This window comes from Rhinatrema bivittatum, chromosome 5 (genome assembly GCF_901001135.1).
Source record: "Rhinatrema bivittatum chromosome 5, aRhiBiv1.1, whole genome shotgun sequence".
Classification (NCBI taxonomy): domain Eukaryota; kingdom Metazoa; phylum Chordata; class Amphibia; order Gymnophiona; family Rhinatrematidae; genus Rhinatrema; species Rhinatrema bivittatum.
The window spans coordinates 269,273,981-269,301,593 of NC_042619.1; the positions used below are offsets into that span (position 1 = coordinate 269,273,981).

Sequence of the window (27,613 nt, forward strand, 5' to 3'; positions counted from 1 at the left end):
TTAATTGCAACAGTAGCATGGTATCTTCCTAGTGTTTGGATAATTGCCAGGTTCTTGTGGCCTGGTTTGGCCTCTGTTGGAAACAGGTTGCTGGGCTTGATCTGACCCAGCATGGCAATTTCTTATGTTCTTATTCCCTACGTGCATCACTTTGCACTTGCCTACATTGAATTTAATTTGCCATTTGCATGCTCAGTCTACCAGTTTTGCAAGGTCATCTTGCAATTTCTCACAATCCTCTTGTGATTTGACAACTTTGAATAATTTTGTGTCATCGACAAATCTGATCACCTCACTTGTTCCCATTTTCAGGTTGTTTATAGATATACTAAAAAGCATCAGTGCCAGAACAGATCCCTGGGGCACTCCATTATTCACCTTTTTCCCCTGGGAAAATTTACCATTGAGCCCTACTCTTTCTTTTAACCAGCTGGCAATCCTCAATAGGACACTGCCAACTATCCCATGACTTTCTAATTTCTTAAGAAGTCTCATCACGGACTTTGTCATATGCTTTCTGGAAATCCAGATATACTATATCAACTGGCTCACCTTTATCCACATGTTTAAGTCCTCAAAAAAATGTAGCAAATTTGTGAGGCAAGACTTCCCTTGGCTAAATCCATGTTGGCTTTGTCCCATTAAACTATGCTTATCTATATATTCAGCAATTTTATTCTTTATGATAGTTTCTACCATTTTGCCTGGGACAGATGTCAGACTCACTGGTCTGTAATTTCCTGGATCACCTCTTGATCCCTTTTTAAAAATTGTCATTACACTGGCAACCCTCCAAACTTCAGGTACCATAAATTAGCGATTCTCAATCACCAAGCGCACGCAGGTGTGTTGCCACACTTCCTGGTCCAGCTACTCCTGCTGAACGCGGCAGGAGAGCTGGAGTCAGTGGCACCAGCATGGTCTCTTCTTCCCGCCTCCGCGGCCCGGAAAAGGAAGTGAAGTGCAACAGCTGTGAGCACGGGAAGAGACCCCGTTAGGTAAAGTCTCTGCAGAGTCAGCCCAAAGAACAGCAGCAGTGCCGGCCCAAAGAAGAGCAGCGTCAGCCTGGAGCAAAACGAGGAGCACCGTCAGCCCCCGCAGCTGAGACTCCTTTCTTGAGGCCGCAAGAAGAGGCTGCTGCTGCCGCTAGTTCAGTGGGGAGAGTGAGCGAGCGAGCATACGTTTTTGAGATCGCATGTGTGTGAGAAAGCATGTGTATGTATAATTAAAAGCCTGTGTGTAATTGTGTGACTGAAAGCCTATGTAAGTGAGCGAGCGAGCATACGTGTGACTGAGGGAAAGGAGAAATTTACAAACAACCCCTCCTCCTAATTCAGAACAATCTCAGGACCCCTGGAAATCGAATGTTTCCAGGTATGGAGAACAGAGCATTTTTTAATCCTTATTTTTAATTATTGGGTCTTTGCTGTTTTAAAATATTTTATTGGTGTCTAGAAAATTTTTATATGACTTTTTAATTATTGGATATTCCATTCATCAGCTGTTTTGAAATAATCTGTTCTTTTTGTTAGTATGGTTTTACTGCTATTGATTTTATATTTCTTGATTTGTTTTATAAGGACTGGTGATTGTTTCTATTTTTTCCTTTGTTACACTGCATACAGAGACTCTGGCTTGTTGCGGTTTCCAATCCAGTTTTTGTCTGCATGCTTCTGGTTATGCTTTATGGTCTCTTTATTCTTTGTTAGGTGAGGGTCAGCATATGTGATTCAGGTGAGGTTTTCTGCTGGCATGTAGTTTCTGTGTAGGGCTCTATAGCAGCCTGACTTGGTCCATTTTCCTAATAGGAGATGTATTGGTGTCTTAAAGCCTGGTGTAATATTTTCAGTGTTGCCTTTTCTTAGGTAAGGTGGTTACAGTTTGAGTGTGAGAAGCTGGTGCTGTTCTGGTATGGGAGGTTTACTATTTATATACCGTATTTTTCACTCCATAAGACACACTTTTTTTTTCCCCAAAAGTGTGGGGGAAATGTCTGTGCGTCTTATGGAGCGAATATTAAAAAAAAACAAAAAAAAAACTAACTACAACCTCCCACTCTCCTGACCTCCCCCCCCCCCCCCAAGACCTGCCTAAAGTCCCTGGTGGTCCAGTGGGGGTCCGGGAGCGATCTCCTGCATGTGGGCCGTCGGCTGCCAGTAATCAAAATGGCATATGGGATCTTCTTAGTGTTTGGGTACTTGCAGGTTCTTGTGGCCTGGTTTGGCCTCTGTTGGAAACAGGATGCCGGGCTTGATGGATCCTTAATCTGACCCAGCATGGCAATTTCTTATGCTCTTTTGTTCTAAAATCAGCCCCTGACATAGACACCCAGGATCATGACAAGTCTGGAGATTCACCCAGTCCTCCAACCATGGATGCCTGGGCCACCCTGGAACCACCAAGATCATCCTGCCTCAACAATCTTTCTATGGATCTGACCACTTCACCTCACAGAGACTAAGGAGGAAACCTGTAAAACCAGATCTCTTTAGGCCACTGCAGGGAAAGAGTGTTGAGGCTCCTCAAACCTGCCTCCTCATCTTCAACTGAAGAACGAGTCTTGGTCTTTAATCCAGACACCATCAAACCAACTGGAGGAACCCCCAAGTGAACATGATGAGCGATACTGCCTCTCGAAACAACTGCCAGTCTCCAGGGTTCAGAACATGCCTGCTCAGAAATTCCACTTGCATACTCTCTACTCTGGCCAACCAGGCCATCAGATGCTGATCTATTCATCAGAACATCAACCAGAACTTCAAAAAACTGCCAGGTTCCTTGTACTCTCCAGGCTGTTGAAAGATGCCGTCACAATGGTTGCATATATCAAGACTCTCATTGTCCTGATAGCTCCTATTTCTATACACATGAAGGGTCACGAGGACTTCAATGGTTATCACAGGTTCTGCGCCACCTAACCTTGACTAATGGTTCCCCAGAATGTCAGGCGCCCATTGTCACTTCAATCCAATCTGGAATTTTAAACTCCACTCTTATTGACCAAATTGTCCTGCGAGAGCCAACAGGGCAAGGCTCAAACTGGCTATCCCAGATAGAAGCCACCTGATCTTGAAATCTTCTGACCAGGGATTCCCTCCTGAGAGAAGAACTATCTGCAATAGTCCCATGGGAGAATACAACCAAGACACAAGGAGGAACACAAACTTAATGTGACCCAAGACCTGAACATAATTTCAGACCCTGAGATTCTTCAGAAGCAACAAGTGACATATCTGACCTACTCATCTGAAGTGATCTGGGGATGATAAGGCATAGGAGGTTTTGGATAAAAGAGCTTAGATATAAGGTGCTCTACTTTCTAAAATTTCAACACTATAGGATCTTTCAAGTAGTGTTATCCAATACGCATATCCCTATGGTGATTCATGATTACTCAATATACCTTCCTTCCGCATCCTTCATCAAACAAACAGTCTTTCTTCTATGTGTTAGAAATCTAATGTTGTCAGACATTCAGAACCATTTTAGTACAGAATAATTTTTAGGTGTTAGATAACCATATACTGGGTAAGCTAAGGCCCAAGATCTGGTTATTACCTCAACCAGCAGTAGCCTCCATCTCACAGCTAAATAAGTCTCTGAAACTGTGGAAATGAACAGAATACAAGAAAGCAACTGGAATCCAACCTTAAACCAATGCAAAAAGAAAATTGAGAGAAATGATGCATCTACAAGGTGATAAAATTAAGCATGTATGCAAGACAAACACAACACCCAAGAAAAGTCTATATATGCATTTGTTTCAGAGTACTCTGCAAGCTAGAATGTGCTGTGGCACTCATTTAGGCTTTCATTACAAAATCAAAGGAAAATACAGAAAAACGTGGAGAAGAAATAATTGAAGGGGGATACGATTGAGGTCTACATAATCATGAATGGAGTAGAACAGGTAAATGAATTGATATTTACCATTTCAAATAATACTAGGACCAGGGGACACTCCTTTAAGCTGATAAGGAACAGATTTAAAACCAATTGGAAAAATGCTCTCTCTCAACACTCAAACTGTGGAATTTACTGCCAGAGGATATGGTCAAGGCAACTAGCATAGCTGAGTTTAAAAGGGCTTGGACAAGTTCATGGAAGAAAAGTCCATATATAGTTATTAACCAGGTGACTCATGGAAACCCATCACTTGACATAGGGAGTGAGCAGCAAAAAATACAATCTAGTTTTTAGGACTGGCCCCTGTCAGACAGGATTCTGGGTTCAATGGGCCTTTGTTCTGACCCAACATGACACTTCTTATGTTCTAACAAAATGAGGGATTAAAGCAAAAAGAGGAGAAATGAGAGATTCAATAATAGAACATAGCCATCAAATGAAAAAAAAACCCTCTGTTTTCACAATCCTGACAACTAGATCACAGAAAACCTGGTTAAAATATGCCACTGTCATACAAAAGCACTAAATATGGCACATCAATATACTATTCAAGAAACACAGACCATCTTCTATTCCCTGCTGATGTATTACTGTGCATTCAGACTTTAACCAAGTTTTCATTTTTCTAAAATAAAACCTATGTTACACTGTGCACCTTTTAATGTGGCATACAGATCTTTCAAAAGGTTTTTCATCACATAGTTTGTATGATAGTATTCTGTACATAACCACAGTATTTGGAGTTCCTTAAAACACCACCATTAATGCTTGTTTCTTGCCTTCTGCTGGAATTGGTCTCACCTGTAGGAATCACTGCATCCCGCTCAATGATTCTGGCTGATGCCAGGTCACTGACAATGTACTGCAACCTCAAGTGTCTGAACACTGCCATGAACGAACTTCCCAATGCTGATTCCAGAAATGCCATTTTGCTCTCTTCACATTCTACAGAAAATTGGAAGTTTTAACAGAATGTTTAACCACACATTTTCTGTTGGGTGTACTTACAAAGTGTTTTAAATACTAAGTAGGACACCTATTTCCCCCTGTGCTCCTGCTTAGCAATATTTTGGACAAGCAAAATAAACTGGTGATTAAGTTTCTTGTTCCTGGAAAGCAGGTGTGTCATTATAGAGGAGAATTTTCACATATCCATTTTTAGTGAGAAACTGAACAGTTTGACCAAACATAAAGAGAAAGCTTTATTATCAGACCTATAAAGGAATCAGCAGCTGCAGCTCTCATACTGTCATGGCTCCCCATTATCCAAATACAGCTCTCTTACAGTTCTTACTCATGCTATCAAAGCTATATTAGAACAGAAAGGTTAGCTCTTAGGCTCCATGATCTTTCTATGTAATACACAAGTACAAGTTTCATTCCTGTGGACCACAGGCAACAAAGCAGTAACAATGGTGGAACATTTGTTTTCTAGTTCTCATACAGCAATGAATGTATGAAACCCTTTTATGATCATAATGAAAGGGTATCAAGAAAATGTTTTAATATATCGACAAAAACCTGATAATGATGTAGGTGTTGTGGCTTCCTTAAGTTGTTCTCCTGTGTTGGTATCAATTTGGAAGCAGCAAGCCTGTGATGACTGAAATTCTGGAACAGACAATGCTATTAAAAAAAATTAAAAAAAAATCATGGTTTAGTGCCATATCACCTTTCTTTAAGCAGAAAAAGTTAATCTAACCCTCATGTACATGAAACAGAGCTGGAAACAAACTTGGTATCTAGCCAATCTGAAATGTTCTTAAAGTTCAACTGGTAGCTGTAAAATTCAACAGTGGGGAGTTGTGGGGAGGGGTTGCCTGTCTTGCCACCTTGTTAAGAGCAATAAAGGGGGCAGGAAGAGTCCCTGTAAGCACATACACAGGGATAAGTTGTGATAGGTGGGGGAGAGGAATGGATATGGAGGCAAATCAGCTTGTGCAGGGGCTCCCTCTCTGGTATGATTCTCTCCAAACCCTCCCCACCCTCTCGTGTAATCCTCTTCGACTGGCAAGATGCTGGCTGACATGCATCATGTCTTTGGGGTGGATCTGGATAACAGCAGCTCACCTGCCCCATAATCATTATGCTTCCACTGAGTTCAACTGTCTGCTCCAGCCTCACATGTTCTGATAATGCCACTGCTATACCACATCTTTGTCCTGCATGGGCAGTGGTAGCAGGAATGATGTGGGACTGTGGGCAGTTGCCCCAGTTGCTGCATACATAGCCATATAGAGAAAATTCTAGCACTTGTGCTTCTCAGGAATGGTGCAGGGGTACAAATCCAAGCTATTCACTAATAAACTGTACCAAGGATGGAGCTTTTCTCAGAGAGAAAAAAAGAAGGGGCAGGGGTTTGGATATAGGGGGAAGTAATCTGTACCAAGTTTGGAGCTTCTCTCAGAGAAAAAAAGGAGATTGGAGGGGGGTTAGATAGAGTGGGAAGTAATCAATATATTCTCATCTCTTCTGTGCATTTTTTCCTGAGGGGCGATGGGAGAAGTGGCGTAATGACATACACAAAACAACTAGATGGTAAGTGGATGAAGCTGCAATGGTTTAAAAAAATCTGTCAGCTGCCCCAGAAGAGAGGCTTCTTGATTGCTATTTGTTTTGGAAGCCCTTTTTCAGAAGTCTGACCTTTTCTGCGCTTGAAAAACCAGGAATCTGCTTCAGTTAACAGCTGCTTTAGTGATCCATTCCAAGAAGGCACTAACTGGAGAAACATCCACTGGATTTAAAAAATAAAAATTTGAATGTCATTCCAGAGAAAACTCAAGGGAAACTGAGTAGTCTTGTGAGATCCAGGCTCTTACAATACAGACGAGACAAATGTGCCAACTAGTGCTACTTTATTAAAATTACTGTGCACTATGAACAAAGAGTGAAGAGACACTGCTTCACCACGGGCTCCAGGAAATTTGGAGCAAGTTTAGTTTTTGCTCTATCACATCTAGACCATGCCGGCAAGTCATAGAACCCATTAGAGGTATGATAACCATTAGACCTATCAGGCTGTGGAGGTTTCTGGCAAGGAATGTAATAGCAGGGGTGTGCTGTGTGCATGACCAACCCCACAGAGAGGGTCCTTTCTACCAAAATACTAACATGTTTATTTAATTTTATTATTTATATTCTGCCTTTTGGCACTTCAAAGCAGATTACATTCAGGTACAGTAATTATTTTTCTGACCCAGAGGGCTCACAATCTAAATTTGTACCTGAGGCAACGGAAGGTAAAAGTGGCCTACCCAAGGTTGCAAGGCGTGGCAGTGGGATTTGAACCCTGAGCTCTCCTGCGCTAACCATTATTTCAAGTGTCACTAGGGAGAAGTGGAGTTGGGAGGGGAGAAAGGGTGAGGAAGCATGTCTGCTGGCTCGTTGTCTGAGCTCAAGTGAGAAGGGGAAGGCTCCTTTCATGCCAGTGATGAAAACAATACAAGCTTCTTCTGGTTTATGGAAGTGCTGGTGTAGAGCTGTGTTCAGAAAACCGACAACAGAGTCCAGGAAGGCACCTGTCCCAGTCCAAGACTTCTCCAGGACAACTGCTGCTGTACCAGCAAGGTACTGTGTGGAAAGAACTGAGTGGGGACAAAGGAGTTTTATGTTTTTGATCAGATCTCAGAGACAAAAAAACAGAGACTTATGGAAATCCATGGGAATCCTAATCCCAGCCAATCTGCTCAAGTGCCTTGATGAACTGTATTTTGGGATTTTGGTTTTGTATATTGGAGCTTCTGGAGTACTCTTTATGCTACTACTTCCTTGTTTTACCTATTTTCTGTTTTAGAACTGGTTGAATGATTGAGCTACGATCCCCTTGTGCTTAAAAGTAAGAGCTTTTTCCCAGGGCTTATCTGGCTAATTTTGCAATCCAGCCAGTGACCGAATATAAAGTTTAACAAAACTGCACTAGGGAAGTTGAAATTGCCTGTACTTGAGCTTTTTCCTTGCTATAAAGTTCCTGACCATATTTAGTACAGCAATAAATACAGTCCAAGTCCATATTTAGTACAGCAAAAATACAGTCCAAGTCTAGGTAGAGAGCATTCTTTAAAGGAAAATCTTCAATTGTTTGGGTTGTAAGAAACAAACAGTTGAGGAGTTTTCCTGTAAGGTAGAATAAAGCCCTTCTGCAGACCAAAGTATGAAGCGCTTGTTCACCATTGTTAGGATAAGGTTTTGGAAAGAATGTTAGTAACTATGGACCGATTTAGGTGAAACTAAGAAACCACCTTAGGCTAAAAAAAAACCTCGGGATAGGTTCTTGGAAATGCGTGTAGGGAGCATGTATCACTAAGGCTTGGAGTTTGCTTACTCTGTGTTGATCACTGCAATCAAAAACACCTTCCATGAAAGAAGTCAGAGTTGAACAGATGCTAAGAGCTGAAACAGAGAATCATTAGTTGAGCAAAGTACTATATTTAGATCCCACTGAATATCTACCAAAAAAAAAACCTAAGATGGAAAAGGCCCTTAATGAATCTTGCCACTATCAGATGGCAAGAAATCGGAAGACTTTCCTTTCAAGTGTTTCAAGTGCTGGTGATATATCGCAATAGCATTGATCTGCACTCTGATGGAATTAGTCTTCAATCTAGACTTGAAGAGAATGAATAGATATTGCAGAAGGTCCAAAATCTAACAACTGAATGGATCCTCCTCTTGTGATATGCACCAAATGGAAAATATTTTCTATTTAAAGAATGTCTGAAGGAATGTCTTTTTCCTGCAAGAATAATTTATTTTTACTTCTAAGGGCAGGGACATAGAGTGCACCACCCTGCTTTCAATATACATACTATGAGTGCTGAAGACAGAAGGTTGGGCTGAAAAACTGTCCTGTTGTATTGTGTTAAGAGATTTTGGAATATTTACACATGTACTGGTTTAAGCAGCATTGAAGCCATGGAAATTGAATTTGGCATGGCCAAAAATGGGCTATTAGAATCATCTCCCCCTGGTTCTTTCTTAATTTGATGATAGTCCTAGATATGAGTGGTAGTGGCAGAAACACATACGTTAGTCCTTAATCCCATGGAACGCAAAAAGCATGTGACTCCAGGAGGTCTTCTTGAACAATAGAGAGCGAGTATTTAATTAAACATAGCTGCAAAGTGGTCCATTTATGGAGCTTCTCAGAGTCGACCGAGAAATTGCACTGTGAGGGGTAGACCGTTGAAGATGACAACTCAATGAATCTGCTAAGCCATTACTTTTGTCTGGGAGGTGAATGGCATTGAAGAATATTTTCCTTGAGATCGCCCAATTGCGTATCTTGCATATTTCCTTTTATAGCCTTGAGGACCCTGTTTCTCCTTGATTATTGCTACTTGTCTGTTTGAATCTCAACCACTGTCCCTTTAGTCATGACTTGAATGTTAGAAGAACTTAGAAAATTGTTCTTAGCTCTAGTTGGTTTATATGCAGCCTTTGCTCCTATGCACTCCAAGTCTCTTGAGAGGATACAGTGTTGAGATGTGTCCCCTCAACAGTGTTAAGTCTGCAGAGGATGAAAGGGTTGATCACAGAAGAGATGTACAGCCTGGGCAAATGTATCCTGGCTGTGAATGCTGGTTCCAGTGAAGTTTCAAGTACCACTGAGTTTGTCTAATATGTAGACATAAAAAGGTGTAATGTGAACTGATATTGCCATGTGATCTAACATCTCTGTGAAGACTCTGGCAGATACAAGTATGCTGTTGGAGGAGGAGAGAATTATGTGTTAATATGTACCATCCAAGCCAGTGTTATGGTTTAAAAACTTGATGCTGTTTTGAATACATCATATGAAGATCTTACGAGGTGTTTAGCACATTCATCAGCTTCATTCAGATTAGGTGTAACCTGTTTTCGCATACCTGGAATTTGAAATTATGTATTTCTTATTTTCTGTAGTACATTATAAAAAGATGGCAGACCATTTGGAATCTGTGGGCTAAAATTCTATCTTGTAACATCACTGACTGAAAGATTTTCTTTCCTGTGCTGTCGAGTAATTTGGCATCCTTACCAGAGAACTGAGCATGTCTTAGATCTTTTGCTTTGTTTAGGGCAGACTACCACGGAAGATTCTATAATCTGGACAGAGATGAACCTGAGGCTGAGGATGAATGACTTTGGAGCTGAGGAGAGACTCAGATATTTTCCTTTTAGGTATTGCTTTCTCTGCATTTGTTTTCCTCTGATGGGGAAAAATAGTCCAGGAGACATTCGATCACAGGCTGTACAGTCAATCACCTTATAAGGAGGGCTAGGCAGCAGAGATAAATATTATGAAAATCCAGGCTGGACATTTTATGTCTGCATTTGAAACAAAACTTGAAGGGCCTCTTCCTTGACATTATGAAAAGAATAAAGGAGTAAGCACAATAGAAAAATACTAAACTTTTTTAGTGGAGGCTCATGAAAATTAAAACAAAAATGACGCACTGGAAAGAAATACAAATTACGCTGAATGATGAGAAAAAATAGCATTACCCAAAAAAAGAGGTGAATGGTAGGAGAGAAAGTGCAAACATCTTTTTGCTTCAATGAGGAGACTCACTCATCAGATGACATCATCCACTTGAGTGGCTGAATTCAGTCCTGCTTGTTCATGGAGAATATTCAGCCTGCTATACTTTTCTGTTTGCTATTAAACAGACATTCCCCCCTCCCCCAAGGTTCTGTGCCTTGTGTGTGTGTATTTTATGCTGAATAAATGTCAGACTAAGACGACATATAAAAATATGACATTTAAAAATAATTATTTTTTTTAACACATCTGTTCTAGCATCTTATTTTACATTTTTTTAAACTGCAAATATGAATACCGGTAGAGGTTATTTGTTTTGTATATTCATTGTTACAATTTATTTGTGCCTGGAGAACATACAGGTAAGGTCAAATCTGGATTTACATCAACAAGAGCCATGTGCCTTTGCTGTCTAATCAGTCCTCGAACAGCATATGCATTATTCTTTCTACCTTGAGGGTTTGCAGAGACTAAATACTTCACTTAGCACAGTTAACTAAGGTCATATCATTTCTGTACATTAAGATTTGTTCAAATTAAGTATTACTGACTTGCTCTAGGTACACGTTACAAATTAATTCAATGTAAGCTTGTGCTATTTTGATATAGCAGAGAGGTAATCTCACAGGCATCCAACTATAATTATTATTCAAGACTCTGAATACATCACATACAATAATTAGTCTGGAAGTCATAATGTGTTCAATGAGTTGAAAATATCTAGTGTTAACTAGTTATAAATATGCAAATAAAAGAATAAATACAATTACTGCAGTACCTTCTTAAGAGCAGTGTACACATCCATTTCCACTTGCATCACAAAGAGGTCAGGAGAGCTGATTAGCTGCTTCATCATTTTAATGCTGGAACAGAAAAAAAAAATACACATTGTGCATGGAAAGTCACTTTCCCTTCACAAATGCCACCTATGGCTTTATTTCATCCTCATGCCATTAGATTAATTTACCTATTAATTTCAACAGTTCCTATCTTATGCTCAAATGCAGAAGTTAAGTAAAACTGCTTACCTGAAACAAGGGTTCTCTATAGATAGAAGGACAAATATGGGTGACATTTGATGGCACCAACGCAGATATGCTTTCAGAGCTCAAAAAGACCTAAAGTTTTTCTGAGTATGTGCATGTCTTCCAATGCAGCTGCCACTGCACAAGATTGCTCAGTCAATTCACTAGCTAACCTTTAACTCTGTGGGAAGGAGAGTGAGATTTTGTGGCTGAATTGTTCTGCTGTCTATGGAGAACACCTTTAACAGGTAAGCAACTTTGCTTTTTCCATGGACAATGGTGGTCAAAAGGAATAATTGTACTTCTTGAAGAAGTGGTTGAAACATGGTAACCTGGTGTTGAGAGAGAGGCGTGAGAGTTGAAGGATCTAGTTAAACAGGCTTTTAAGCACTGCTTGGCCAAAAGGACTATTCTTACGAGAATTCTCTTCAAGACAGTAATGTTTAATGAAGGGTATGGGCAGGGACCATGTAGCCACCTTGCAGATTTCTTGAATGGAAGCTGAATGAAGATATACTAAGGAAGTCCAAGATGATTGTGCTTGATGTGTCATTACTTTGCCATGAAGTTGATAACCAGATTTAGTATAGCTTTAGAAAATGCTGTCCATTATCCAGGCAGAGAGTTCTTGTTTTATAAGTGGTAATCCTTGGTTATTTGGGTTATAAGAGACACAGTTGATAAGTTATACTGTAAAGGCAGGGGTGTGCACTGAGGTCCCCCAGGGAGGGCTTGAACTGTCCCTGAAGGGGGCACATTGGCTGCCCAATCAAGTAAGAAAACAAATGGCTATTTGGTTACACTGTTGAATCTTGATGCCTTAGAAGCACTGCAAGCTCAGGATGGATGCAGCTGGCACAATGTAGTGACAATATTATAAGCGTGTCATAGCTTAGCCCTGCATCTCTTCTGGTGGTCCAGGGAGCAGCTGCTTTTGCTATGGTGGGCCCAAAAGGAGGAGCCACTTGCTCTGTGGCAGAAATAGACATGGTAGCAGCCACTGTGGTGTTCTACAGCCCAGGACGACTTGCCACCTTCAGGCCTCTGCCTGGATGCAATTCCTGCTGCTGCTGCTGCTAGGTCCCTACCTAGAGAGAGAGATCACAGTTGTTGCCTGCCTGGGGGAGGGAAGGGAGAAGTGGGGAGGAGAATGGGCAAAGATGCCAGAGAGAATGAGGAGGTAGAGAGGAAGGAGGGAGGAGATGGGGAAGGGAGAATAAAGGCAAAAAGTGAAAATAAAGATGAGCAAACTAAGAAAAATAGAAAAAGGAAAAGTAATTGAAAACAACAAAATAGCCAAAAATAAACAAACAAACAAACAAACAAATAAATAAATAAAATGTTGGGCAGGATGAGACTGAGTTTTTCTCAGCTCTTAAAAAAAAAAACAAAACTTTGGCTGGAACCTTTGAAAAATTTTCCAGCATATACCATTGTGGGCAAAAAGGAGAGCACGGTCTGAAGTTGAACCGCATCTGGAGTCATATGGAGAAAAGGCTCATGCCAGGAAAGAGCTTGCAGCTCAGAGACCCGACATGGTGACAGAAAAAACTGTCTTCAAGGTAAGCAGCCCCAAGGAAAGAGTAAGCAGCATTCAAAAGGTTGGACCTGCCAAAAACATGAGGTACCACAGAGGCACCAGAAGCTGCAACAGGGGGGTGAAGATGCTTAACTCCCTGCAAAAACTGGAACACATCCAGATGGGAAGGTAAAGACCCTCCACTGACTCTTCCTCCTTAACAAGCCAGAGCTGCAACTTGAACCTTCATGGTGTTAAGGGCCCAACCTTTTAGCAAGCTGTCCTGTAAAAATTCCAAAATCAATGGAATATCCACTTTGAGCGGTTGAGTACTCATTCAGAACGCCAGGCCTCAAACACCGTCCAAACTCGAACATAGGCTAGAGAAGTAGAAAATTTCTGGGCCCGATGAAGAGTGGAAATTACCACAGGCAAAAAGCCCCACTTCAACAACCGAGCCCATTCAATGGCCAAACCGTAAAACAGCAACGTCCTGGATCCTCGTGCAGAATGGTCCCCTGACATAATAGATCAATCTGAGAAAGTATCCTGAGGGGTCTCTGGAGATTGGTGTACCACAACCTTTGAGCCCAATTTGGAGCCACTAAAAGAACAGTGTTGGCTTGACTTGCAATCTTCTGGATCAGCCTGCCTATCAGAGGTCAGGGCGGAAATACATAGAGAAGAGTGATGCATGGCCACTCCTGAACAGCATCATCGATGCCCATCACTTTTGGGTCTCGCCTGAGACTGAAGAAGCGTGGAACCTTTGCAGTGTTGAAGTTCGCCAACAGGTTGATTTGGTAGGTCCCTGGGGTTCACCAGGAGCAGAAAGATCTCATCTGCCAGCTCCCATTCTCCTGGGTCCAAGTTTCTCCTGCTGAGGAAATCGGCTCTGATATTGTCCTTTCCGGCAATATGAGAGGCGGATATGCTTAGGAGATGTTGCTCTGCCCTCAACATAAGCGCATCTATATTCTCTGACAGCTGTTGACTCTTGGTTCCACCCTGATGATTGATGTAAATTACCATTGTCGCATTGTCGGACATTATCCGGACTGCCTGAGCCTCTAGCTGCTTGGCAACCATAGGCACACCAACCGAACCAACTCATGCCTCCAGTCTGATGATTTTCCACTGCCACTCGGCTACATTCCAGCACCCTTGCACATCAACTCCTGACAGTGAGCCCCCCAGCCCCAGAGGCTCACATCTGTTGTGAGTACCAATCAATCCAGCTTCTCAGGGAATTTCCCGTCCTGAGACAGTCTGCGTGTAACCACCAGTCCAACTGGGATCTCGCCTTTAATGGAAGGAGCAGCCTTACCGCATAGTTCTGCAACTGCGGACTCCATCGGGAGTGTGCCCTCACCCAGGAACCACTTCTGATGCAACAGGACCTGTAGATAAGACCACATGGTCAGACAAACACAGTTCCTCAGGAATCGATCTTGTAGCATCAATATGTGGATCCGAGATTCTGGCAGAAACACTCTGTCCTGCCTTGTATCGAATCAAACCCCAAGATTCTCCAGGTTATGAGATGGCTGCAAATTGCTCTTGGCCAGATTCACCACCCAGCCTAGTTCCTGTAGCAAGGAAACTACCCTGCGGGAAGTGCGAAGTCTCTCTTCCAATGTCTTGGCTTGAATCAACCAGTCGTCAAATAAGGGTGAACTAGAATGCTCTCCTTGGGAAGGGCTGCCGCTACCACCCCCATGACTTTGGAAAAGATCCTGGAAGCCGTGGTTAGTCAAAAAGGCAAGGCCTGAAACTTGTAATGAAGATCCAGGACAGCAAATCGGAGGAAACATAGATGTTCCTGCCAGATGGGAATATGCAGATATGCCACCATCAGATCCAGATCCAGACTGCGGTCTGTGCTGCTCTAGATGAGCCAGAAACCATCACGCCATCCTTAGTTCTCTTCCTTGATCGAAAAGACTGAACATTAGAAAAGGTCCTATTATGCTGTCCAGAGCCAGAAGAGCGACCTTGCCAAAATCATCGAGAATCTTGATACCTATTGCAAGAACAACTCCTCTGCAGGCCCTTAGCCCTGTCCTTTGGGAGTCTCGGGACCCTGGATTCAGCCGAAATATTTGCCATTTTCTCCAGTTCTTCCCCAAATAAAGCCTTCCCTTGAAAGGAAGCTTTATCAGATCAGTTTTCGAAATAGAATCAGCGAACCAGTTGCATATGCATAACAGACGCCAAACCACAATAACAGATGACATGCCCCTTGCATAGGCATGCACCAAATCATAACCAGCATCCACCAAATAAGCTACTTATGGCTCCTATGGTAGAAAATACTCCCCTCGCTTTTCCTGTGCATCCTGGGCTAAATGCCCCAACCATACCAGAATACAACAAGAGGCTGCAATTTGAAGAGCCATACTCATAGTGTCAAAGGCCTATGCATCCTTAAGAGCCACCCCATCTTCCACCAGAATGGTGGTCTTTAGTCACCGAGCATACCAAGACATCAACCATGGGAAAGCAGAATCTCTCTTTACCTGAGGATTCAACGGATATAATTTAGCCAAGAATGGCCACCTTTGAAATTAATTTCTGGAGCCCTGCATTCCAAATCAATAAGATCCTGCACTGTCTGATGCAGAGGAAAAACGCCACAATTTGCTGAAGCTAACCATAATAGGATCCTCCTTAGGAACAGGAGCTTCCTCTTTCTTCTCATTAGATATCTGTAAGCGTCACAAGGACTGCGCAATCAAGGATGTTAATTCTCCCTGTGAAAAAGACATAACATAGAAGCATGGTCCTCTCCATAGGGAGAGGTGGGAACCTCTCCTTCCTCCAAATCCACGTCACTGTCTCCTAGAGGAAAAATCTTAAATCCACCCAGAGAGTCATCCGAGGGGGATAAATTCTTTACTAGGATCCCCCTTTTCACTTCTCTGCTGAGCTCTTTTTTTGGTTCACGGGGCGGGACCTGAAGGCACAGAAAGAGTCAATATTGGAGCCACAGGAAGCCTAGGCGTGAAAGAGGGGCAGGGTAAGGAGCAGGATAGAGGTGGTCCCTGAGGCACCTTGCCCCCTGTAAAAGACTTTCACACCTTTCAAAATTTTCTGGGAAATAAGTGTCCAAGGAAATACTAAGACATCCAGTGTAGAGGAAGTAAGGGGCCCTAAATTAATAGGAGTACCACAGTCAGAGCTATCCTCAGGGCTGAGAGAGGGGAGCAGTGGCATACATCACTCTGACTGCCTGTCCCATGAGCTAAGGAGAAAACTGGAGAAGGGCTAGGTCAAGTGCCCTAGTCTCTAATCAATTTATAGACCAGTTTGCTTCCTCTAGAGACCAGTTTCTTTGAGCAAACTGCTCCTGGCAGTGTGTTCCTCTCCCTCCTGTTCCTGCTGCTGTAAAATGGCCACTGGGACAGGAGAAGAATCAATCATCTCATCTACAACCATGTTGTCACTGGGATTACTAGGACCACTGGGATTACTAGGACCACTGTACCGCCCCCCCAAAATCACAATGACCAAGATTCCCTAGAACCAGAGAACACTCCTAAGAAACTGCCTGAGCTGCCCCAAGCCTCTATCTTCTGCATGTGACAGTAAGGTCTTTCTCCCATACTCTTCTTCCCCCCCCTCCCCCCCCCCCCCCCCCCCCCCCCCCAGCAAATTCTTCTATACCTCAGTCACACACTATGGCTATGGCATTTGCAAAGTCTGAAAATATACCCTTCACTGCCAGCAGTAAATGATCCCCCACAGAGAACCAATTGCCTTCTTACAGCTTTGGAGCCTTGCTAAAAGCTTTTGTTTACTTTCTTTTTTTTTCTTTTTTTTAACTTTATTGAGACAGCATTCAAAATCTTTTAAATGCATAGCTTCCAAAATCAAAAGGCTCCTTTAGATTAAGAGGAAGGCCCAGTGGGAGGGGAGCAAGGTAGGGGGGAATGGAGGCAGTGATAGAGAAGGAGAGAGAAAGAGAAAATTCTAATCTCCCTGGGCCCTCACCAACTCAGAGGGAGTGAGCAATTGCTATCATCGCTGGAACTTGCCCAATGTCTTTCATGGTCTCTTTTTTCTGCCTGTTAACTGAAGCAAGGGATCTTGCTCAACTGTGGAAGGGACAGCTAGTCTTTCTCCTGTTTAGCTAGTCAGCCAGTCAGGCCAAGCCCACAGCACAGAATGCTTGTCAAAGCAGTTACAATAAAAGCACATAAAAGAAAAACATCTCTATCCCAGCCTCCCTACCAACCCAACCCCAGCACTCATCTATAGCCACCCTCTAAATTAAAAATTAAAAAAAAACAAAAACCAAACATAGAACCAACCCATCTAGCCTATACATTCAATTTAATCTTCGATCCTTATTCTGTTAAAATGTGTTTTATATTTTCAAAGTGAAACCCCTTTTTACTTAAATCATTAACTGGGTTTATTTTATACTCTTAAATTGAGATGTTCTTATAACTTGAGTTTGCTGGGCAGATTGGCTGGATCACTTGGTCTTCACTTGCTATCATTTACCATGTTACTATGAATATAACTCTGTGTTTCTTTGTAGTTTTTAGTCTTATTTTTCACTATTTATTATTATTGATTCCTTATATGTACTTTTATGCTTTACTATAGTGGAATCTGTTAGCACCACCAATGTGGAAAGGAGATAAAATCAAAAACACAAGTAATGTTTATCATGAAGTTACTTCAACAGTCTGAAGACTAATTACCTGAGTTCTTTAAAAAGGTCAACACTCTGATGAGTCATCAGGTTATTCAGCAGCCACTCCAGACACCTAATTTTAAAAGAAATCCATCACTAAAAGAACATTTCTTAAACTAGCTCCATAAAAGTGCAACTTATTTCAAAACAATGCAGCAATACCAAAACATACTGCAGGAAAGGGGAACTTAAGACCTTTGCTGAAATTTCTTAATTTTTATATCTGAACACGAATCACAATGGGCTCTAAGAGTTGCTCCCTTGATAGCCCAATTTAATGCAGTTTAGATGGAGATGCTGTACATATATGTTTAAACCAGAGCTTTCCAAACTTTTCATGTTGGTGACACACTTTTTAGACAAACAATTTCGTGACACAGTAATTCAGTCTACTAGCAAACCAGAGGTTAAAGGTTAAACGAACGAAATGTATTTCGACAATATATGTATGTTTCCTTAGATATATACATAATAAAATGTTTCACGACACAACCTATCTTGTCAAAACCTTTCATTTATATTAAATATATATAATATTCCAAGATAAATGTTGTTATAATTTATGCGTAACAATAATAAAACAAAGTTATTGTGTTATTCAATTTACCTCTTTAATGAGATATATGAGCTTGATGGGATGAACACAGCTTTTGAATATTTGGTGTTAATAAAAAAGTCCAAAGGGTATTCTGCGTAATTTTAAAAAGCTGGCCAGTTTCACACTATAATTCTATATGGCTATGAGAGTGAAGTCTGGAATTTGTAGGAAGGGACAGAATGTCAATATAAATCCTGCACCTCCAGTTCTGTAACTCTGTGCATCCACTGAAATTCCCCCAAACAATGGAGCTTGGATGTTTCCCTTACAGTTCATCATACTAAAAGATATTTTCAAATTCTGGTGTCACCTCACAGTAACAGCAGCACAAACACCTTCCACTGCCAGGCACATTGTGAACTAACACAAAACCCCACAAAAAAAGACACTCAAAATCTATACTGCAATCCCATTGTAACATAACAGTAATAACACCAAGGACAATAACACCAACAACAATAACCCTACCTGTGAAAAAGCAAGGGTAAATATTACACTGGGTCCTAGAATACCAATACACCACCTACTGAGGAAACAAAACAAACCAGATTGCTATAGATCCCTATGCTAGCAGAATCTCTCATCACGGTCTCACACACACAGAGCAGAGACAGACCCTCACCAAATACAGAATACAAAATAAAAGAGCACAAATTAGACAAAAACTGAAATGGAAACCCCAAGAAGCCAGACTCTGTGTATTAACAATGGAAAAACAGAACCACCATTCCTCATAAAGCAAATAAAATCAAGAAACATAAAGCATCAGTTATAATAGTAAAACCATAATAAAAGAATATTTTAAAACTACTGATAAATAGAATTTCTATTAATTAAAATCATATACTTTTTTTTACAAACACCAATAAAATATTTCAAAACAGCACATATATCAAACACCCAATAATTAAAACTAATAAGGATTTTAAAAAGTCCCTACTGTCCATACGTGGGAGCTCTTGATTTCCAGTCACCCTGATATTGTCTCTCACACATACTCACATGTCCATTCTCTCTCACACATACATACACATTCATGTTCTTATACCCACCATAACCTCTCGCTCTCACAGACATTGACACACTCTCAGGCTCTAAGACACTCTCTCCCCCTCCACACACACCCCCCCCCCCAAACTCTTACTCCCCTGGATTTTCTCATACATACTCATGCTCTCACTCTCTCTGGCTCCCTCACATACACACAAACACACACACCCAGGTAAGCTCCCATTTATTTTCACACCACTCCCTCACCATCTCCGAGGCATGCACACATTCATTCTCACACACACACAGACTCCCAGGCAGGCACCAATTCATTATCACACACGCATACACCACACACAGGCAGGCACCTAATCTCACACACATACATCCCCAGGCAGACTCCCATTCATACACATGCACACACTAAAGGCAGACCCTCTGTGCAGACCCCGTGGGTTTCCACTTCCTCCATGTTGATCTCGTACATTGTGAGATCCGCATAGAGAAAGTGCTACTCTTGAGCATTACCAAAGATTACATGTGCCTTTGCTGTCTGATCTTAGTTTTCTAATCGGTTGGTCACAGGCTTTTTTTGTTCCACCTTCCCTTTCTTATTTTTTTGCCAATTCCTTTCATATTGTCTTTTTTTCTATTTCTTTTCTCTCCATCTATCTTCTCCCCTCAAACACACAGTCAGGTTCTCATTCTCACATGCATTTCTCTCACACATACACAGGCTCTCACTGTCACATGCTCTCTCTCATACAATCATTCATACACAGTCTCTCTCTGGCACATGCTGTCTGACTCTCATACACACAGGCTCTCTCTCACTCCCACATGCTGTCTTGCTCAAGCACAGGCTCTCACTTTCACATGCTCTCTCTCATACAATCATTCATACACACAGGCTCTCACTGTCACATGCTGTCTCTCGCTCACACACACACAGGCTCTCACATGCTGTCTCTGCAAACATTCAGGTCCTCACTCCCACACACACAATCTCTCAACTCATCTCATACACACACTCAGTCTCTCTCTCTTACCTCTGGGCCTCCTCTTCACGGGTCGCTGCAGGATGGGATCTGCAGCGGTCCTGATCTTCTCGGGCCGATTCGCGGTGGCAGCCCTGCTACCGGGCCTCCTCCTCTTCTCAGCCGGCTGCAACAACGCTGCTCCTCTTCTGCACGCGGCTGATGCTGCTCCTCCTTCCTGCCCACGCAGCTCCGGCAAACAATTTTCTTCCGGGGCCGCGCGGGCAGGAAGGAGGAGGAGCACCTGCACATTTAGACATGACCTTTTTCTTCGGGCCATGGTGACGTGGGATCCACAGCGGCCCTATCGGGTTTCCTCCTCTTCTCGGGCTGCCGCGACGTGGGGTCCGCGGCAGCCCTGCTATTGGGTTTCCTCCTCTTCTCGGGCCGCCGCGATGTGGGGTCCGCGGCTCCCCTATCGGGTTTCCTCCTCTTCTCGGGCCGCCGCAATGTGGGATATGCGGCGGCCCATTAACGCTGCCCTTCTTCTGTAGGCAGCAGATGCTCCTCCTCCTTCCTGCCCACGCGGCTCCGGCAACGTTTTTCTTCCGAGGCTGTGCAGGCAGGAAGGAGGAGGAGTGAACGTGACCCTTTTTTTCGGGCAGTGGTGAGGTAAGCTCCACCACGGCCCTGCCGATCTTCTTGCTGTAGTTCCCTGCTTCCGCCAGCCCTGCGGACCCGGCGACACACCTCCAGACTACAGGCGACACACTAATGTGTTGCGACACACACTTTGGAAAGCTCTCGTTTAAACTAATCTCTTCAGTTTCAAAGAGCCGAGTAGGTTAATTAGACCATATGCTATTTGTGGACAAGATCTCATGGTACAGGACTATGACAATGCTTATTTCTTTATAAACCCAGGGTAATCCTTCTAAAAGAAAAAAGCTCTGAAAGTCATTAGGAAAAAAAAACCCAATTCTTACTTTTTCTTCACAGAGTCTAGTCCATAGGTTCCTGCTGCAGTGTGGTAGCAACAAACTGTTTTCACACTGATGGTTTCCTTCATTGTCTCACCACACTGCTGTATTAACCCATCCTGCCAAAAAGCAACAAGTGTTTAAAAAACAAACAAACAAACAAAACCAAGACAGGACTACCAAGCAATCAAGATCTCCTTCTGCTTCCTGCAAGACCAAACACTCAGAGTGTAATACCACTCATGGGAGAGGTATGCAGCCCAAAACATTTTGTTTTGGGTCATTTGGGGAGGGGGGAGGGGCTTTAAGGTGTTCCAGTGACTTTTTTTTTGGTTTGCCTTTTCTGTTTTGGTCCCAATTCAGAGCACACTATTTTCAAACAGTGCACATTAAGACCAAACATTAAACTGAAGATATTAGCAGGTTTTGTTTCATTTCCAAAAGGAAACAAAACAGATGATTTTGTGTTACATTTTCACTTGAAAATCAAATCATAACCTTACTCATGGACCAGCAAGGAAAGTATTAAGCCTTCCCCTGGAGTCCAAGTACAGTGGGTCCACAAAAAACTCTGAAAACTCAAAAGATGACCCAAAATGGGCTTCCTGTAGCACTGTCAAGCAGTCAGGATACACCCAATTTAATACGGTTTCGGTCTAGTATGGGAACTACTTCATGCAAAGTAGTCAGAAGATGCCGTGAGAGCAGCATTCACAGCCCTTGGGTCAGGAGGAACTCTCAGCCATTGTATAAGAGGGAAACCTACAGGCCAGCATGAAGGTGCACACTGTACAAGATTCCAGTGGGAGCTGTGCCCTTTAACCCCTTGGGCAAAAGACGGTCACTGAAATGGCTATGCTAGACAGAGGGCTGGGAGGACAAAAACCATGGGTAGTTGCAAATTAAGGCTCATAACACTGTAGCCTTACTGAAGGCTGGTTTAAAAGGACTAGAAGCAAGAGGAAAACTGCCAGTTCACTCTCCCCTCTCCCCAAAAAGAACACTCTTGAGGTCAAAATAGTTTCAGAATTTTGCAGATGAAAAATCATCTTCAATGCAAAAGCCAGCAAATTTATGAAAAATATGGTTTGGATGCAAATTTATTTTTGGTACAGAATTTTCATTAACAGCTTAACTTGCAGTATAAATAAGGGCATTTTTCCTGCAGATAAATTATTAAAACTTAAAAATCATACACTTTTAAAATGTACCCTTTCCAACTGACTGAATGCCAGTTCATCTTTATTTTAGTGAATCCTAGTATTGGAACATATACAAAATAAAAAATGAATGATTGCATATCGTTCTTTCAAGCCAGGCAGTTCTTATACTCACCAACTGCAGCATGCAGGCTGCTGCTAGAATGGAAATAACTCTGCTAGGCTTGATCAAAACATCGTCACGATAAAGGGAACCAAATGCTACCTGCAGAGCTGGAGAGAGAAGCTACAGACTGAGTAACCGTGGGCACATTAAGCAGATGCTACAATATATATACAATCTGTGACAAATGTTTTCCATGTAGCCATTCACAAAACACACAACTCAACAATAAAAAAAAAAAAAAAAAAACTTCATGGAATTTGTTAAAATATTCACTGTTGTCTGTTGATAGTTTATACAACTCCCTAGCTCCAAGCACCACTGCAAATGTGGGTACTTTTGCTATTATTACCCTCAGTACATAAACATGCCAACCCATTTATCTTTTCACTCCCCCACCCTCTTGCTTTTGTGCTACCTTCCCAGACTCTCGTACAATGTATCATTCGAGAAAAGAGAAGGCCACTGGGAAATCAGCATCTTTTGGCACGAAGGATGGTAAAAGATCCACAAATTGTTCAATCTGAGCCAACTAAAACTGCAGTGGTCTTTATATATTTAAATAAAAATGGTTCTCATCTTCTGTTTCTCTGCTTACCTTCTGGATCAATATTGTGGTCTGGGATCTCCAGTTCAATAATGTTCATGCTGGATTCCTTCCAAGAGCCACTAAACATACTGGAAAAGTAGCCAGACTAGAAAAGAACAAAACAGACTGCCGCAGAGTAAGGAAGTTTGTTATAGTTCAGTCTCCAACATAAAATAAATTAGGAATTTCAGCAACTAATGGATGCAATTACATCATAAAGATCATCTGGCATCAAAGCAAGGCTCTCTCGTCCATCTGCGCTGCTTTTTTTTTTTGTTAGAATGTGCAGGGATTCTTGCAGGGAACCTTCCTGGAATGTCACATGGCTATCTCAGGCTCCAGTAAACAAGCCACTGGTCCAGGAAAGGGAGAGGGGGTTTGATGGAGAGAGGGGGAAATGGTCATTAGCAACCTTAACACTGTTTTTAAAAATAAGTGAATTGGTTTTCCCCCAAAAGGGAGACTCGCCGTTGCTTTTTCTTTCAAAAGCAAAAATGGACAGAAGTAGAAATAGAGAAGACATTTATTTATTTAAAAATACTTATATTCTACTACTTCCAAAGAATACGTTCAGCGCAGATTACAATGGGATATCCACAATGAAATAATACAATAAAAACATTACTTACAGCATAGAATAAACAAATATTTAAAACAAGGTTTTATTAAATGGTTACATTGAATGGTAAGCAAGAGATAAATAGAACAGACACGATGGATGGATTTCCAAGAGACACTCTTTCTAGATCAGAGCTGAGGTACATTAAAAAGGAAGCATGACAATGTCTCAACTACTGCAGCCTGTGTTATACTTTTCTGTGGACAAATTCAGGTTTTCAGGTTCTAATGCTCTCACACTCACACCTCACTTGTCCTCCCCTCTCACCCCCAAAACACACAGACATAAAATGGACTTTAAATTTCCTTAGATTTGGAAGAAACAATATAACCTATGTTATGTTTAATATAGTACCCTGAAAAATAATTTGATGAGGAAAAGCAATTTGAAAAAATTAAGGACCAGTAGTTTCTAGTTTATTAAATTGCTTCCCCCTACCCCCAAGAGTATACCAATAGTGAGACTTTTACATACAGGATACAGACCAGGAGTGGGCACATTCGTTGAGCCATGGCCCTCCTTCCATTCATATAATTGGTCAGGGCTCCCCCAAGATGGATTACTCCACATATATATAGACTGAACTACTCATTATAACACCACACAAGAACACCTCAACCAACACGCAACATGATCCTTCCTCAACAACAGACCATACCAAGCTAAAGCAGGTCCGCAGCCTTGGGGTCATTATTGATAATCACCTTACTTTGAACAATTTCATCTCAACCACAAACAAGAGTGGCTTCTTCAAGTTACATACATTGAAAAGAATTAAACCGTTATTACATCCTCAGGACTTCCGGACTGTGTTACAAGCCACAATTCTACCAAAGATTGACTATTGTAATGCACTACTACTGGGTCTCCCTAAAAGCACAATTCAACCTCTTCAGATGTTGCAGAATGCCGCTGCTCGTTTAATTACTAATACTCGAGGGCATGAACATATTACTCCAGCACTCATGTTCCTACATTGGCTTCCCGTATCCTTCAGAATTACTTTTAAAGTTCTCTCACTCATCCACAAATCAATTCACAACCAAGAGATGCAATGGTTCTCTGATCAGCTCATTTTTCGCACCTCCAACAGACCAATTAGAAATATTCACCAAGCGAAATTAGCTGTCCATCCACTAAAACACATCAAACACGTTTCCACCATAGACCGATCATTCTCCATAGCGGGTATCAAAATCTGGAACAACATGCCGTTGGACCTGCGTCTTGAATCCTGTCACAAAACCTTCAAACAAAACCTTAAAACATGGTTGTTTGAACAAGCATTCACTCTATGAATCTCATCTAACCTAAAAATTCAGCTATCCCTTATTATTCCTCACTGGCTCCAAGTTCTTTTCCTCGCATTTTGTATTTACATTCTGCTATTCCATACCCCCCCACTGTTACTCAATTTAGGCTATTGTATTCAATGTGACATTGGTCTCGCTGCTGACAGTTAATTTGCTCCTGCGAATACATGGTTATTTATATTTTATTGTTTGATATTTAATGATGTATGCATATTATCTTTAAAACCCTTGTTTCTGTAAAGCCTGTTGCTGTTAAATGTTTTACTGTTTTTTAAACTGTTACATGTAAAGCCTGTTGCTAATTTATTGTTTCACTGTAAACCGAGGTGATGTATGTCTATACGTACCGCGGTATAAAAGAATCTATAAATAAATAAATAAATAAAATATACATATGTTTACATATCACTGTAATGCTACACATTGTAAGATGTGTAGCATTTTAAGAAAACATGAGTGATCAGACAAAACACATGTTATTTTTTGTGTGTTTCAAATTAAACTATTATGCATCACAGAATAGCACAATCATTAAACAAACCATAGCAATAAAGGAAATAATAAAATAATCCTGTTCAGAAGTTTGCATACTTTTGAATGTTTGTGTTGATAATATACACTCAAATTAATACACAGGTTGAGATGGCAATGAAGGGTAGGTATCCACACCTGTACCTTGTGTGAAAATAATCAATGAGTATCTTAGCTCTCGAGAAACCCTTGTGCATTTCATTTAGGGCTGCACTGACTTTGGTGGTTACTGAAAAATGGGGAAAGAAAAAGAACTGTCAAAGGATCTGTGAGCAAAAGTAGTTCAATATTATAAATCAAGAAAAGGATATAAAAAGATATCCAAAGATTTGAAAATGCCATTCAGTACTGTTCAAACTCTGATCAGGAAGTGGAAAATTAAGAGTTCTGTTAATACCAAGCCACAGTCAAGTAGACCAAGAAAGATTTCAGATACAACTGCCAGGAAAATGTGTCCAGATGCAAAGAAATATAGGCTTCTCTGAAACAAAGTGGTGTAGGTGTTTCAGCATACACAATAAAGAGATACTTGAACAAAAATGGGCTGCATGCTAAAGTTGCCAGAAAAAAAACCAAACATTGCTGCACCAATGCCACAAACAGCCTGCTTATAGTACACCCAACAGCACCTAGAGGAGTCTCAAAACGTCTAGAATACAATACTTTGGAGTGAATGGACTAAAATTGAACTTTATGGTCACAATCATAAATACTATGTTTGGAGAGGAGTCAACAAGCATGGAGGTTAATCTCTGCTGTTTTGTGGGGGTGTGAGCTAAAGTGGCACAAGGAATTTAGTCAAAATTGATGCCAGGATGAATGCAGAAAATATTGGAGGAGAATTTGCAATCATCAGCCAGGAATCTGCACATGGGGCACACTTGGACTTTCCAACATGACAATGATCCAAAACATAAGGCCAAGTTGATCCTTCAGTGGCGCAGCAGAAGAAAGTGAAGGTTCTGAAGTGGCCATCAAGGTCTCCTGAGGGGGGAACTCAACCACTTTGGAGAGAACTCAAACATGCAGTTCATGCTAGACAACCAAAGAATTGACAGGATCTGGAGGCTTTTTGCCAAGAGGAATGGGAAATTTTGCCAACATGAGAAAATAAAAGGCCTCATTCACAACTATCACAAAAGACTGCAAGCTGTCATTGATTCAAAAGAGGCAATACATGATATTAAGGGGCAGATTTTAAATACTTGCGCGAGCGCGTACTTTTGTTCGCTCAGCAGGCGCAAACAAAAGTACGCTGGATTTTATAAGATACGCGCGTAGCCGCGCGTATCTTATAAAATCCGGGGGTCGGCGCGCGCAAGGGGGTGCACATTTGTGCAACCTGTGCGCGCCGAGCCCAGCGCGCGCTGCCTGTTCCCTCCGAGGCCGCTCCGATTTCGGAGCGGCCTCGGAGAGAACTTTCCTTCGCCCTCCCCCCACCTTCCCCTCCCTAACCCACCCCCCTGGCCCTATCTAAACCCCCCCCTTACCTTTGTCAGCAAAGTTACGCCTGCTGAAAGCAGGCGTAACTTTGCACGCGTCGGCCGGCTGCCCCGCTCCGTGGTCCGGTCCCGGGGGCTGTTCCGGAGGCCGCGGCCACGCCCCCAGAACGCCCCCGGGCCGAAACCACGCCCACGTTGCCGCCTCGAAACACCGCACCACGCCCCCTAAACGCCGCGTCATCCCGCCCCCCGACACGCCCCCGACAGGAAGCCCGGGGACTTACGCGAGTCCCGGGGCTCTGCGCGCGCCGGCGGCCTATGCAAAATAGGCGCGCCGGCGCACAGGGGTTTTAAAATCCGCCCCTAAGGGTTTGCAAACTTTTAAACAGGACCATTTAGCAGAGTTGCTTTCTTGTAACAGGTGTTCTTCTAGGACAGCAATCAGCCCCAGAGAAATTCAGACAGACCACATCACACTGGCTTCCACACACTGACCACAGCACATCAAACACAGAGAGACACACTCCACACCCAAACATAGCCACAGACCTAGAGATGCATACATGTAGGACACAC

General features: G+C 42.1%; 1 protein-coding gene across 2 annotated transcripts in view; it reads right to left on the minus strand.

Annotated features, from left to right (window-relative positions):
- GMCL1 (germ cell-less 1, spermatogenesis associated) overlaps positions 1-27,613 on the minus strand; it is a 138,217-nt gene that overhangs the window by 71,010 nt on the left and 39,594 nt on the right. The window contains exons 4-11 of one of the 2 annotated variants that reach the window (XM_029604009.1): positions 23,142-23,238; positions 22,556-22,653; positions 21,227-21,339; positions 17,683-17,748; positions 11,205-11,289; positions 6,550-6,640; positions 5,428-5,532; positions 4,708-4,851 (exon numbers count right to left, since the gene is read on the minus strand). In XM_029604009.1, the coding sequence (XP_029459869.1) occupies positions 4,708-4,851; positions 5,428-5,532; positions 6,550-6,640; positions 11,205-11,289; positions 17,683-17,748; positions 21,227-21,339; positions 22,556-22,653; positions 23,142-23,238 (799 nt within the window). Of the gene's footprint in view, positions 1-4,707; positions 4,852-5,427; positions 5,533-6,549; positions 6,641-11,204; positions 11,290-17,682; positions 17,749-21,226; positions 21,340-22,555; positions 22,654-23,141; positions 23,259-27,613 lie in introns of both variants that reach the window. The other variant, XM_029604010.1, reaches the window with a different exon arrangement.